The sequence below is a fragment of the Heterocephalus glaber genome, unplaced genomic scaffold (assembly GCF_053883595.1).
Source record: "Heterocephalus glaber isolate CG9 unplaced genomic scaffold, H.glaber_assembly_v1.0 deba00000901, whole genome shotgun sequence".
NCBI classification, from domain to species: domain Eukaryota; kingdom Metazoa; phylum Chordata; class Mammalia; order Rodentia; family Bathyergidae; genus Heterocephalus; species Heterocephalus glaber.
Window position 1 is genome coordinate 8,782,126 of NW_028258171.1, and position 16,476 is coordinate 8,798,601.

Consider the following 16,476-nt stretch of genomic DNA (forward strand, 5'->3'; position numbering starts at 1 on the left):
ACTTCCCTGGAATATTAATGCCAACCCTCTCTCTGCTTTGCAAGTTCTCTCCTCGGTTGCACCTTTTACAATAATCTTTTTGAGCCTCTCCTCCCTATTCTCTTTGTTCACTAGATGTGTTTATAGAAACTCATGCATATCTCTATTACTACAATTATCACAGTATGTGACTTCTATTTTTAGATGTATATTTCTACCAATCTAAGTAAACAATCATTTTTTATACTCCTGGTGTCTACTAACATGCATATAGTAGGAGCTCAGAAAACATTCTTGAATTTTTGTCTGTTGGAGTAAATGATTGTCCTGAAGCCCTCAATAGACATTTATTTAACTAATGTAAATGTCAACCAAGGATTATCGGAAAGGGACCATTAATATTGCTCTCTTAGGGCCGGGGATTTAGCTCAGTGGTTCCGCCGCCTGCCTTGGAAGCGGAAGGACCCGAGTTCGATCGCCGGTACAAAAAAAAATATATATATATTGCTCTCTTAAATTCTTGTACATGTAATTGATTTAAAATTTTTGATTTGGAGAGTGTCAGGCACGATGCAAAAGTATAAATAGACTATCAACATTTTAGAAAGATAGGTTCTTTCTTGCCTACACAGGTACATACATTGTAATATCAAGCATACATTTATCAGTAATAATTTGAAGTTCTGTCTTCTCAGTTTAATTTAGTTTAATGATGTGTTGCCACAGATTCAATTTCCAATGATATTGTTCTTCACGGAAACAAAATGATTGGTTTTTCCTAGAGTCATATGATTTGAACTGCTATTATGTATTTGTAGATAATCAGGTAGTCTTGTTCCCGTATTTTTTATTACTGCAAGGGAATGTGTGCACTTTATTATCTTGATTAGACTTAGAAGTTCAATCTCCAAAGCAATTAGAATTTTACAGGTTATTTCACAGGACAATCCTCTTATTAAAAATTGGCATAATTAGATCAGTCACTGATTTTCTATACACTTACACCTATGCCATGAAATGTATCTAATGAATCACTAGTAGAAAAACCATTCAGCAATATAATACTAACATAAAATGGAATTGAATACTACAAAATAGGGAATAGAATTATGTAACACATGTATAATTAAGTTTTCACTACATTTTAGTGATATTAATAGTATTTGTATATGGTGTGTATCTACAATTGTATTATTAACTCCACTGAAATAGTTTTGTGGGCTACTGTCTTTAGCTATGATGGACACTTATATTTACCAAAAATTCTATGATATCTTTACAGGTAAGTCTCACATACAAACCAAGCCTTAGTTCCCTGTATGAAACAAAATTACTTGTTTAAAGATATTTGATCTGACCATCAAAGTAATAAATTAATGAGTTAAAGTAATAAATAAATAAGTTAATGTCATTAACTTAAAGAGACATGTTTTGTTAAAGGTAAAATTATAAAATTCTACAAAGTTCAAATAGATAAATTGAGAATGGGTTATCCAGTTCCATTATTACAAAAATCTACATAATTTTTCTTCAGGGACTAAAATATATGCATGTGATTTTATATAAATGAGTTAGAGTTCCTCCAGCAAAATTAATTGAACTTTGAGATAATACGCAAAAATACTCCTTGGTAGGTGTTAATTAATAATGGAAATGGACATTTCTCTTTTTAAGAGAGATTTCAGAACTATAGAGAAAGTTAATCAAGTGATTTTTATGATGTTCATATCACAGAATTTTTGAGTACTCATATTTACTACTTGCTTAAGATTCACCTTTAATGTCATGCTCATACACAGCAATCTATGAGCAGAAGTGATTTCTTTTCTTACCTGAAATGAAGTAATAGGATATATATTAACATGAGCCTCATTCCATCGTTGTCCTTTATTACCACTTGAAGACCACAGCGGATTCTCTATTGTTGTTTGCCCTTTCAAACGTAGATATACATTTAAAACACCTGAAAATAACAACGAAATTTTATTTTGTATACTTTTCTCCATTTCTGTTTCTCCTTGACAAGAAGCACTTCAAACACTTTTAGGTAAAATTTTGCAGAACATTCTGGTGCTCATCTTTTTTCCTATCATGCTTTCATGATATGATCCAAAGATACCCACGTACTTGTTCTTAGAACCTATGTCACCTTATGTTGTAAAAAGGAATTTTCAGGGAGCAATTAAGAACTTTGAGATAGAATAATTCTTCTTTTCTGATTGGGTTCTAAGGGCAAGCATACAGATAAAACAGATAAAGAAAAGTATAGGAGGGAAAGCCATGTCAGGGAAGAAGTAATCTGCTTTTGAAGATGGAAGCCGGGTCCACAAGTCAAAAAATCCAGGCAGCCCCAAGAAGCGGATTTTCCCCTGGAGCCTTCAGAAGGAAACAACCCTGTCTTGATTTCAGCCTCATGATACCTATTTTGAATTTATTTCTCCTAGAGCTACAAGAGAATATATTTTTGCAGTTTTAAGCCACACACTATGCAGTCATTTGCTACAGCAACAAAGAAAAACAAATATAGCATATAATCATGTGCTAAGTGACTTGGTCAGAGTTTGATCCCAATTGTTTTGACCAGATTTATCACTGAGCACCATTTTTGTTTTTTGCAAATTATAGAAGCAACCACGTTCCAGTCTTATGACTAGTTTGTTAACTGAATTGGTCACTAAATGAGGAACTGGCTATAGTATGAACATTACAATATTCAGAACAAAGGCATGGTCATAGGAAGATCCAACTTAATCACTTTGCTCATATTTCCATAACTCTTACATGTAGTACTGTATAACAGAATATAAAACTACAGCACTATACAGTACAGAACAATCGGCAAATGTTACAGCACTGTGCACTGAGTCTCTATCAACAAGATGTACAGAACTGAGCCAAAAAAGATGGGGAGTAAGTCTGAGTAGTCGTAAGTCAGAGCAGTTGCTAAAAGCGTAAGTTGTTAAGAGAGGAATATCTATAATTTGTATCCAAGTCTTATTTTTCTTCCAAAAGAATTATTTGAACATAAAGCATTTGTTGCATCTCTTGGAATGTTTTCATGTAATGTATTTCAAATAATAGTTGTGAAGATAAAAAATTATTGCAGTACATGAGGATCACTTACTCTAAGTAATAAATTAATCCCCGAACAATCCTATATTTATTATTATTATCTTTCCACATTTTAGATGGCAAAATGTAGAAGGGTTAAGTAATGTGCCCTACTTTATAGCAGAGGCAGAGTTTGAACTCGAGTTTCAGTTTTACATCTTAATCACTATGAAATCAATATTTTAATAGATGAAATGTTTAATATCTCAATTATTGTGATATATTTTGATTTTCTGGAAACTTCATTGACCTCTCCCCCTGTCCCTCTCCTCTCCCATTCCCTCTCCTCTCTCTCTTTCCATCCATTCATCCTCTTAACTCTTTTTTTAGTAATAGAAAGTAATTCTGTAATGTTTATGAAAGTGGATTTTTTTGTTTTGTTTTGATTTTTTGGTTTTTTGGTACCGGGGATAGAACTCGGGTCCTTGCGCTTGCACAGCAGGCAGTGAAACCACTGAGCTAAATCCCCAGCCCCAATTGTGTAATGTTTATGCCAAACCACTTTTGTGGCTTCTTTTGTACCACTTTATATGGAAATTTTATTTTTCTTGCATAACGTTATCTACTGTTTTGATTGAACCAAGGAAATTGATGCTATCATCAAATCTGTAAATGCATATTTTACTTAAACATTAATACCGTGACAATTTTAAACCTATTAAATGATATAGTAGTTGTAATTCACTAACAAAATAAAAATACTACGTATTTTTCCAACTTTACTTAAAGAAATAAAAATATGCTTTAATGAAACATTAATATATTTGACTTATTATATCAATAATTATTTGGTATTAGGTCAGTACATATTTAATAGGTTATTTTCTCTGTCAGCATATATACTTTGCCTATGACCATATTTACATTTCTTAATTGACATTTTTATACATATATAATATAAAATCAAACTTAAGTTATTTAAATCTGTGTTCCTTGAATATATACTATATGAAAAATATTTTGCCTAAGTCTAAAGAAGCCAGGTCTGAATTATCTCAGAGCTAAAATTGAGTTTTGGAATAAAAGAAATAAGCTGTATTTAATTGTGACTAGATTATTTTTAAAAGGCAAATATTACTTGTTTTATTAGAAAAAGATTATAGTTGATTGAAGTAAAGCTTCCAGATATAATTTAAATGTTTTATTATGTACATAGTAATCATTTTATTACCTCAATCAATGATATAAGTTAATCACTGGTGTATTTTTGAAGTGAGGATAAAACCCATATTAATAGGCAAATATCTTTGAAATGTTTCCCCAACATTTCTTGTTCTCAAGTTTACAGAAAATAATTCTGTGTCAAAAGATATTTAAAGTTAGGTCATCTTGGTCAATAAAATTAGAACTTGTGAAACAAAATAAAGATATTCAATAAAAGTTTGAGTCAGCAAAGCTGATTCAGCACATTATCAGGATATTATAGTAAAAAAATTCCAAAGTGAATATGATGGATGTGTTAATACCCTTTAAAAGTAATTTTAAACCCTCAGAGACACTATGTTTACGGTTTACTAGGCACCAGATACCAAAGTATGCAAACTTGATCATCCCTGAGGATTTTCTAATGCTATTCAGCTCTAAGATAAAAATTGGAAGTGGCTAAGAAAAACTGTTGTTTTCTTTTTTCTTGGTGCCTAATCTTCATCTTTGATCACTTCTCTCCACGTATCCAGTGTTGTAGCTAGAGAAGATGTTGCTCTTCTTTTATGTTTAAATATTGTTGTCCAAAAGCTAAATAACCTAAGTGTTCCTTCATATAATGAGTAATGACCACATTTGGGGGTTATAAATAGCATTGTGCAATAATGTGATTCTTATTTTTAACATTTCATATAAATTACTGTGTAAAATATAATTTATATAAACATCATTACTGTTATCTTCTTTTTATCTATTATTAAATCCTTATCATAATTTTGTTTTCAATTATTTTTCTCTAATATGAATTGTGTATATTTTAGATAAATAATTTAAGTATATGTCCTAAAATGTGCACACACATTTTCAACAGATACATGGAATTGTCAAGTTCACATGAATTAATTTATTATCTGGTTTCTTCTAAAGTCTGAAGATCACTTGCATATAAATTATGTTTTTGTTATAATCACTAACATAGACTCATTAATTTGCCTTTTACGACTCATGAAAGATGAGGATGTGCCAAAATTACCCAGCTCCAAGCAAGATCTATGTATATTGATAGGAAATTGTTAGCATTATTTGTTTCATACACAAATACAAAGTGGGGAATCATAAAATGATTATTTTCTGCTTGAATAGAAACGGCTGTCTGCACCCACTGATATTATTTTTTGCAATATATAATTGTAATAATGTCTTTTAAAACGTCACTTCATTTTTTCCAGTCATTACTATGCCTTCTGGTAACCAGTTGAATTTGTGCATTAGCATCCAGCAGATTTTCCTAAAATAGCACCTTCATTTGGGCTATTTTGCTATGTGACAGCTGCCTCACATAGACCTTTTAACTCTGATCCTATCAGTATTCTACATTCTCATACATTGGCTCCTTCTATTTCTCACAATCTCCGATCTTTGTCTTCCACTTCCTCCTTAATTAATCCAACTCTTGCTAAATAATAACCAGATATCTTATCAGTTGAATTTAATAAGAAGTTAACTACAGGTTTCTTATATTCTATTTTCATATTAAGGTAGATCATCATATGATCACATGTGTTGACCATGATACTTCAGCTCAAAACACAATTTGTTATGCATTGTGGTTTATCAATATATGAACATTTTATTTGAACAAGTTAAATATTTTTCTAAAAGAACTACGAAAAGGTACTGTCCATTACATACTCAAGGGTCATTTTGTACCACACATTTCTCTGACTTATTTGCTAAGAAATATGTGACATTTTTGTCAAACTGTTTGCTTTTTTTCAAATATTTTGCTTTTATTGCTAGAGCATGAAGATACAAATTGAATTTAATTCAAAAAATTTGTCTTATTTTTACAAGCTATTGAGTCTTCATGAAACTATCTTCCATTATCAATCTAAACTTTATACTTTCAATTCCCTTACTCTGTTACTCTTATAGGATATACAGAAACAAAATATCTAATGTCCTTTTAAAAAATCTATTGCACTTTTGTTGCTCTTGACAGTCAAATATAAATAAATCATGGTTACTACTCTCAAGGAGAGTACAATATAATAGGGTTCCATGTGACAAATATATTTGCATCAGGAGTTATGAGAACAAAAACAACAAGGAAAACAGCAATAATCTCAGAATATGTCCTTTAGTTATATCTTGGAAAAATATGAATTACATAAATGATTAAAAAGGAGAAGTACATATTCTATATCATAATTTAAAAAATATATTCATTTTAAACAAGTAACGATTGAGTGTTCAAATAAATATATGCAAGGCACCAAGCCAAGAGAAGAAACATTGTTGCTGCTCCCATCAAGCATACAGTTCAGCAGGATAAAGAATACAGCATCTGAAGAGGCCCCACGTTCAAGAGCACTTGATTGAACAACTTCAAGTATGACTCGAAAAGACAATAGAGCTATTCTGAGGAGAAGCCAAAGGAGACTACATTCTTGAGGCCATATGTTACTAGTATTAGAATAATGTTTACTCTAGAATTGTGCACTAAAGAGACAGCAAGGAAATGAATTAGTAGGCTATTTCCGTACTCTATGCAAGAAGTGATGGGGACTCAAATTGAACATTAAATCCTAAAACACACTTCAGAGCCCTGAGAACCAAGGTCTTTATCCCCAACCTGCTCAACTGTCTCTCTAGTGCTGAGCAGCTTGTGTTCCCATTTGCTACTCTCCTGAAGCTTTTAACATGCACTGTGATATTTATTTTCCAGAGATAACAGAGACTTTCATGTCTTCTCTCTGTTCTGACATCTAGGAATGTACGAGAAGACACTCTCTATATAATTCTTTTTCTTACCTTACTGGAAGTAATATTAGTGCCTTTCTTCAAAGTTAATTTCTTTACCAGTGCATTAAATTCCCATGTCTTCATAAAATGTTCTTTCCTCTGAGTCTGTATCAATAAACTTATCCTTTTGAATAACTCTTTTTCTCATAAAATAGGCCCTTCTTCCACTCCACATCTATTTTATCACCTGTTCTTCACCCTTATAGTCATGAGAATCATTAACAGTAGATGCCATTATCAAACTTCATTTCCTTTCCTCTCAGTGGTATTATTTTTCTAGGAATGTAACTTTATTGAACCATTCTTATCAAGTTCAATGAAAGTATTCATGAATGCCATTTGCATTTTTAACTTTAATTTTCTGATATATGATGGTTATATCTCACATGCTTTTTAGAAATAAATGATGTATATATTTACAGGCGTTTAATAACCTTTTGGAATGTGTAGTGACCTTGTAAGAGATTCAATTTCTTTGCAACAAGTTAGAAATTCAGCTGATTCATCAACAATTGACATGCCCATTCATAGCTAAAGGATTCTGGTTATATATTACCATCAAAATCCAGGTGTCTTATTTACATGTAAATCAACATATTATAACTTTCATTGGGAATTTTTCTTCAATTTTTATAAAACATTTAACTAACAAAAAACTGTACCAGTGTGTAAATTGCTTCTAAAATTGTGTTCCAATAATCTCAAAGTCATGGCATTAATGTTCTATATATTTCCCTCCCTTTGAGTATGGGCTAGAGTTATAAATTCAGGTTTAGTAATGAGAATAAAGCAAAATTGTGGAATGGCAATTCAAGAGATAAGCTTGTACCAATACTACAGTGTTCACTTGCTCTTTCCCTTTCAGGAATTGCTTCCTTGTCATGAGACAGTTCTTCAGAGGATTCACATGGTGAGGAGCAGAAGGAGGCTTCCAATCCAATGCCAGCAAGAAATATATATCTGTAGTCTAGTTTCTGTGAGGAAATGGTGTCTGCAAAAAGCAAGTGAGTAGTCTTGGAAGTGCATCCTCTCCAAGTTGAATCTTCAAGTGAGGCTGAGGCTCTTGCCTGGCGGCTTGACAGCAGCCTCATGAGAGCTCTGGATCTGCTGGGACTCAGGTGAGCCACAATCATTTTCTTGACTCACAGAAACTGTGAGCTGATGAATGCTTGTTGTTTCAAGACACAGTTGTATGGAGAAATTTGTTAGGCAGCAACAGAAAAGTAATATTGTACATCTGGCTTAGTTTCAAAGAAGAGGCTCTCCTAATAACCTATTACCTATTTTTGTATTATTAGACAATGATGGTTCTTCTCAGACATGCTGTCCTGTGGCCATAGTAAAAACCTTAATATTTACAGTTACCCAAGAAGTGATGAATGAAATTTGGTTATTAGAAATTCAGAAAAAGTCATTTTTGGATCTGGATTTCTGAAAGAATGAATACAACTGAGAATGCACTTTTAAAAACCAGTGACTATAAATGCCCCCAGGTTTAGAGATTAATGAGGATCTGAGAATAATATATGCAAAGAAGGAAGGTTTAACTATAGGCAACATCTAATGAAGGACAGGCATAGCTTGGAGATGTTTTGGGTTTATTTCTACACTATTGCAAAATACAGTAAATACTGCAGTACAGAAAGTCACACAGAATTTTTTCTGGTTTCCCAGTGTATATAAAATTATGTTTACACTGTACTGTAGTCTATGAAGTGCACAACAGAATTCATGCCTTAATTAAAAATACATTGTTGCTAAAAATGCAAACAGCCTTCTGAGTCTTCAGCCAGTCATCATAAGCAGTTAGAGGTTTGGCCTCACTTTTTATGGCTGCAAACAAATCAAGGTGATGATTGCTGAAGGCTGAGGTGAATTTGGAGGTTTCTATAAATAAGACAACAATGGCATTTACCACATTGACTGACTCTTCTTTTCACAAAGGATTTCTTGGTAGCAATCAATGCTATTTGGTAGTATTTTATCCACAGGGAATCTTCCTTGAATATTGACGTCAATCTTCTAAAAACATCCCACAGTTTTGTCAACTAAGTTTTCATAATATCATCAGTCCTTTTACTGTCATTTCAATAATATTCAGAGCCTCGTCACCAGGAATATATTCTATCTCAAGAAATTACTTTGCTCATCCGTAAGAAGCAACGTTTCAGTGGTTAAATGTTTTACTGTGAGATTACAGCAGCTCAGTCACATCTTTGAGCTCCAATTCTAATTCTAGTTCTCTTGTTATTCCCACTACAGGTGCAGGTATTTCCTCCACTAAAGTCTTGAACCCTTCTAACTCACCCATGAAGGTTGGAGTCAATGTCTTTCAGACTCACTTTAATGTTAACAGTTTGACCTCTTCCCATGAATCAAATGTACTTAAAAGTACATAGGATGATAAATCCTTTCCAGAAAGCTTTAATTTATTTTGCACAGATCCATTGGGAAGTCAGTGTGTATGGCAACTATAGTCTTACAAAATACATTTCTAAAATAATAATTCTTGGAAGTCAAAGTTGCTCCTTTATCCATGGGATTCAGAATGAATGTGGTGTTAGCGGATACAAAAAACAGCATTAATCACAATATATCTCCATCAGGGCTCTTGGGTAACCAGCTGTATTGTCAATAAGTTGTAATATTTTCAAATGAGTCCTTTTTTCTGAGTATAGGTCTCCATATTGTGCTTAAAATATGCAGCAAAACATGTAACATATTTACACTACTATCTAATACAGTGATGGTGAACATTATAGAGCTTTCAATAATACAAACAGCCTGCTGCTGCATGTATACCATAGGTTCACCACCACTGATCTAGTCTTTGCATTTCCATTTACACAGCCTAGGTAGAGTGTATTTTATGGAATTCATAAGGGCATTAGGATTTTCAGAAATGAAAAGTCCCCATCTGCATTAGACCCTAATAATGAACCGACTGTTAATCTGTTCTTTGAAGCTCTGAATCCAACCACTAACTTCTACCTTCTAGCTATAAATGCCCTATGCCTTTTTATTCCAACATAATCCTGTTTTTTTCTACTTTGAAACTCTGCTGTTTTCTACAGCCACTTCATCAATCATCTTAGGGCTTCTGAATGACTTCATATGGTTTCTCCACCTGCATTCGCTGTTTCACACAGTTATGTTTTGGAGATGGCTTCTTTCTTCCTGAGAGACCTCATAAGGCCACCTCTGCTAATTCTGAATTTCTTCTGCAGCTTCCTCACCTTTCTTGGTCTGCATAGAAATAAAGATAGGGCTTTGCTCTGAATTGGGCTTTTGTTTAAAGGAAGATTGTGTCTGGCTTTATCTATTCACATCACTAAAACTTTTTCCATATCAGCAATAAGGCTGTTTAATTTTCTTATTTGTATCTTTACTGGAGCAGCACTTGTAACTTCTTTCAAGATCTTTTCCTTTACACTCACAACTTGGCTGTTGGGTGCAATACACTTATCTTTTGATATGCCCCCTTCCCAAGCTTGACCATTTCTAGATTTTTCTTGAAAGTAAGAGACATGTAACTCTTTTCTTGAACACTTAAGACGTGACTGAATCGTTAATTTTGCTCAGTACTGTTGTGTGTCAGGGAATTGGCAGGCCCAACAACAGGAAGAGAGATGGGGCACTTCCGGTGGTGAGCAGTGAGGTCAAAACATTTACTAAGTTGGGAATCTTATATAGGGGTGATGTGTGGTGCTCCGAACAAATTACAATCAAAGCATCAAAGACCACTGATCACCAGAAAGATATAATAACAGAAAAAATCCAAAATGGCAGGGAAATTACTAAAATATGACACGGCTGTGCAAAATGAGCACGTTGTCAGAGAACAACACTGATAAACTTGCTAGAGACAAGACTGTCAGAAGGGCCGGGATGCTACTCAGTGGCACCGCGCCTGCCTTGCAATCTCACAGTCCTGAGTTCGATCCCCAGTACCAAAAACAAACAAGATTGTCAGAAAACTTCAATCTGTAAAAAACAGAATCTATAAAGTAAAAGAAAGCACAGTGTAATAAAATAATGTATGCCTGTGTCTCATTGATTCCTAATTGATTTTTCTGTGGCTGGAACAGGCATAGTTGCCTAGTTTTTGGTAAACAGCGTGCTTGTCCTCTGCTGAGAAGAACCCAAGAAATAGATAGAACTGACACCCAACCCAGAACCTTTGAGGGTCTAATGAAGATGGAAAACAGCATGTACAGGCTCAAAATTGTGAAAGTTCACTAAGAAGTGAAGAACTGCTCTCCTGAAGTCCACCCTCAAATAATCAGAATAAAACCCACAGAAAATCAAATGGATGTGTATTTAGAATAAAGAACAACAATTACAAAGTTAAAATACATTAAAATTGTCTTTGGACTCACCACAAATATCTTTTGAAAGAAATCTCTAAAAGATCCAGTCCTGTATATAAAGACATATTTTATACCTTAAAATAAACCAAATATTGGTCTTGGAGTTGTTAACTTAAAACTTAATAAAACCATACTTGTTCCAAGGTAAATTGGAAAAAGATAAGTTCCATTAAATATATTCAAAGTAGAGAATGAGTCAAATGCAAATGATCGACTACAAAGAATTAGAATTGTGCCAATTCTACCTTTAGTAACAAAACAGTTATCTGACAATAAATGAGATGGTTTGACAATTGTGTGCAAAGTTGTTTCCTTTCATAGTTTGTGCCCTCATGAAACTATGACTACTATCAGAGCTTTGTAAGTGCTTTTCCATTCTATACTCTTTGCAAAAAATTTTACTCACTCCTACCTATTTATTTTCCTAAACCAATGCTTTTAGTTTTCACAAAATCTGTACAAATACACTCTGACTATTACAAAAGTGCCACATACTCAGCTAAGCTTTGATGCTGCTCCAGTAAGTTTTCTGTAGAGCAATGGAACAGGAAGACACTGGGCAGAGCTCCACAGGTAGGTATTATGGCTTCGCTACTTACCAGTTCTATGATGGACATTATAATCAAACTTCATTGTATGTCAAGTGTCCTCATCTCTGAAATAGGATAACTACTTTCATGAGGACAAATATTTATTGTGAAAATTTAGAGAAGTAATGCGAGAAGTGCCCGGGTTCATGCTGAGTATTCTGTAATTGTGAGCTATTACTGCTCTTTGAGGTTTGAGGTACCATCAGATTGTTTGTGTGTGCCAATGAGGACAGTCTGTGTCATGGTTAGAATGCCCCCTGCAAAGCCCAAGTGTTCAGCGGTGGGGATCTTGGAAGATCATTGGATCAGCTCCTGGTGGCACTATAGCTGACTTGCTGTGAGGAGGTGGGGCCTGGAAAAGGCCTAGAAGCGTCTGTCACCGTCCCCAGCACCCCCTTCTCTCTCTGCTTCTTGGTTGTCATGGGATGAGCAGTTTTCCTTGCCCATGGCCTTCCACCATGCCCTATCTCCCTTGGACCCAGCCAACTATGGACTGAAGCCGCCAAAGACCATGAGCCAAAAACAGTCTCTCATTCTGTAAGTAGTGGGTGTTGGGTATTTTGTCGCACACATGAGAAAGTAACTGAGACGGAATATTAATAATAATATTTGATTTAAACTACAGCTTTCTGAAACAGGAATTACAGCTCCCGTTTTGCAGAAGAGGAAACTAAGAGCCAGGCATCCTAAATCTATAGTGGCAGTGCAACAGCCGACCTCAGGCAGAGGTCTGCTGACTTCAGGTGGAGAATATTTTTGACTTTAAAAAAGCTGTCTTTCTAGGCCTGTCATCTATTGTTCTACTATGAAGAATAAAACCACTTAATAGTGACATGAGCCAGGGATTTAGCTCAGTGGTTCTGGCGCCTGCCTCGCAAGCGGAAGGTCCTGAGTTCGATCCCTGGTATCAAAAAAAAAAAAAAAAATAGTGACATGAGCTTGAATCCTAGCACAGCAATTCGTACAAAGTCATTTTCCCCCTTGGTACTTTGAGACAGGGTCTCACGGAGTAATCTAGGCTGGCTGTGAACTTGCTCTGTAGCCCAGGCTGGCTTTAAAGTCACAGTGATTCTCCTGCCTCAGCCTCCCGTGTGCTGGATTTACAAGCATGTGCCACCATGCTTGGCCTTACTAACTTCTTGAGGTTCAGTTTTTTCCACAGTTAAAATGGATGGTGGTGCTCATTTTTATAAACTCAATAAGAGGATGATTTAGCTTAAATAGTATAGCAGCTGATATTGTGTCATTTTTATCAGCTTATGTCAATACATATATTTATATTATTAATTTTTATTAGTTTATATCAAGACACTAGTGTCATCTTCACTTTCCACATTTTACTAATTCAATATAAGTGCCCCAACCCCCCTGTGCCAACCTTGACCTACTGAAAACACAGCCCACTTCTTACCCAGGAGAAATGGTTCCTGCTCCCTTGAAGCATGGGAGCATTGCTCTATTGCACACCTAGATTCAGATTCACAGTTCCTCATCCACACTCAGTGGGGCCCAGACATGCTCCACTAGCCACATTCTTGTCTTATGTTATAAAATTTATAGAGCATATCTCTTGTACAATAATATATGACATTTCCTGGTATGGTCTTGAGCAGAATCCCATAATTAACTGTGGAAGTCTTTCTAATGCAAATCATATAAATGTTTGAACTCACTTGGATAAATGAAGACTATAAGTAGATCCATGTCAATTCAGGTCATACATTTCTGACATCTGCATATCAGACTGGCGTGTACTACCAAAGGATTCATTTAAAAAATGTTTGGTGTTCAGTTCTATGGAGTTCAGAATGGCACATAAGAATTGGAGGTCTGTACCGTCTTTCCCCCCACCAGGTTTTGCTAGGCCCAGTCTCATTCTTAGGTGTAACGCAGTGCAGCCACCCTGTGCGTCTCCTCATCTCAGCCTTCCTTACTACTGTGAAAGCTCTCTTCGAGTAGCGAGTGTGACTTCATCTTTGCATTATCTTCATGACCCATGGCATTCTCATACCCTAAGTCTTAAACATATTTTATAAACAAGAAAAAACACATCAAACTTCCAAGTATAACATGTGGATAGTACTATGCAATAATAGGACAAAATTCCCTTTCTTCATCATGAACGTGCATGAAGTCACTATTGATTCAAATCTCTTTAGAAAGAAACAGGCCAAATTGTGCTGTGTCAATTTTACAAGATCTCATAAAATCTTTAACTTATTGATGGTCTTTCTGAATTAGGATTCCAGAGGACAGAAAAAATACTCTAGATTTTCAAGTTAAAATCGAATTTTTCAGAAATTACACAATTGGAGGAAATTCTCAATATCTCATTTTGCAGTTGCTGGTAAGTCATTTAAAAGGGCAATCATAGCATTCTTTTACTAAAATTGCTTTCAGGCTGTACATTAAAATTTTTCTTATTATGATTTACTTTACAAAGAACAGCACTTCCTGGCGTCTCACCTATGTGTTGTCCATACATGTGATAAAAGAAGCTGAAGCAGTATGGAGTGTTTGTTGATCCATAAGGATTTTTGGGAGCAATGCTGAAGACAGGGCTGAGAAGTCTAGCTTTTTCACCTTCCAATCTGGGTCGAGATGTTTCGATGTACATATAGAAACCTTAAAATATGCAAAAGAAGATGTTTAAACATATTCTGTCATAGGACAATTCCAAACCATTAAGAAGTTTTTGAGTTCTCACACAAAGTAAAAACTGATATCAGGGTTTACTTTCATTTATAAAATCGTACACGTAAACACAACTAATAGTGGCTTTAATAGACTACATGATCTATCTGATTAAAGGTAAAATACACAAAGATGAGAGAAACTGGAATTCTAGATTTGAATTATCAAAATAAAACTTTCTCCTCTGTATAGATCAGTGAATTGTGTGAAAAAAATTACTGTCTAGAAATTTTAGAAATATACAAATTGTGGATACTGTACATATTGTCCCATAATATTCAAACAGGAAGCTAGATATCCTTCTATAATTTCATGGCAATAACATTTATAAAGACTCTGACAGCTGTGATCATCACAGTGCACATGCTCATACCTTCTTTGGAGCCACTGCGATCGGCGTTAGGTCCTGTGTTAGGTGTGTATTTCGTGTTTCTTGTTGCAGTACTTTGTTTTGTCCAGTCAAAATTATCTGTGTCATCTTGGGTGAACAGACACATGTTTCCATCTTCAAATCCACAGTGAAATTCTCCTGTCAACAGATTTTAATTGGTAGTCAATATTAATTAAATTAATGCAGACCTGGCAATATTTTATTAGGAAAGATTCAAAAATTGTACAGTACTAATAATGTCACCTCATGATAATGTCATCAGAAACTTGATAGTGGGCAAGATCATGACTGAACAGAAAATTATTATAATTGAATGAAAAGGGTAATTCTTATATGGAAATCAGTATTATATGATTCAATTTTATGACAAAATGAAGAGCCAAACCATTTTCCCCAGAAATATCCAATTAATTGAAATTAAATAATACATGTTTGAATTATGACTGGAGAATTTTCCTAACTTTCTTTTTGTAAGTTAGGAATCTTAGGAAGATTCAAAACTGTCAATCAGAAAGTGAGCTTTATTCATTTGCTTTATTCATGGCATTTTAAAGACATATACCTTGAATTTTAAAATTTTTATGTCATGTCTGAAGATGCTTTCATGTATAATCATTTACACAAATGGAAGTGTGCTTAGGGCAAACTTATAACAAATTATTTTGAAATCTTCATACTTCATTTAAATGTAGGTTTACCAGAGATTTGAAATTCACTAGATATGAAGTAATAAAAAGACTCTATTAAGATCTTGAGAAAGAACTGGTATTTCCTAGATGTCTACCATAATGCTGAGTTCAGACCCAAGACAAGTTCAGAGACAGACTTGCTCAACTTTCACAGGTATAAGGCAAATAGCAATGTTTCTAGGTTTCAAAGGTTTTCTTATTGGATGTACCTTGCTTGCAAAAAGGTATAAATGAAGAAATTCAAAAGATCTACTATAAGCATAATTACATTGTACATTATTAACTGAGAAAAGTAAACACAGTATTATTTGATTCACCCTAAGAATAATTCTATGAAATCTCAATAATCCTTACTCACAAAGGAGAACTCTTTGGCTATGTGAGGTATTAGATGATAAAGTCCAAATAGAATCCAGATTCAGTGCAATTCACAGAGATAGAAACGTCCTAAGTACAGAATACCTCCTACCCCTCATAAGGGTTATATTTATTATTATATTCTTGGATATGGAGTCTTCTGTGGATATCATATTCCTGAATTTATTAAAAACCATTGACATCAATAAAAATGAAATAGAAGGCTCTTCTCCTTAAATTTAAGAAATAGAAATATATTTTGTTTTGCTTTTGCTTGTCAAATCTCTTCATATCTATTTATATCCTATGTTCTGAATAGGTAGAGTTACTGTAATTTCTAGATAAAT

At 34.2% G+C, this 16,476-nt stretch overlaps 1 protein-coding gene across 2 annotated transcripts in view; it reads right to left on the bottom strand.

Moving 5' to 3' along the window:
* Mdga2 (MAM domain containing glycosylphosphatidylinositol anchor 2) overlaps positions 1-16,476 on the bottom strand; it is an 801,066-nt gene that overhangs the window by 17,792 nt on the left and 766,798 nt on the right. For both annotated transcript variants that reach the window (XM_004835599.4, XM_087207963.1), the window contains 3 exons: positions 15,066-15,221; positions 14,465-14,623; positions 1,812-1,942 (listed from right to left, as the gene is read on the bottom strand). In XM_004835599.4, coding sequence (XP_004835656.1) covers positions 1,812-1,942; positions 14,465-14,623; positions 15,066-15,221 — 446 coding nt within the window. The remainder of the gene's footprint in view (positions 1-1,811; positions 1,943-14,464; positions 14,624-15,065; positions 15,222-16,476) is intronic.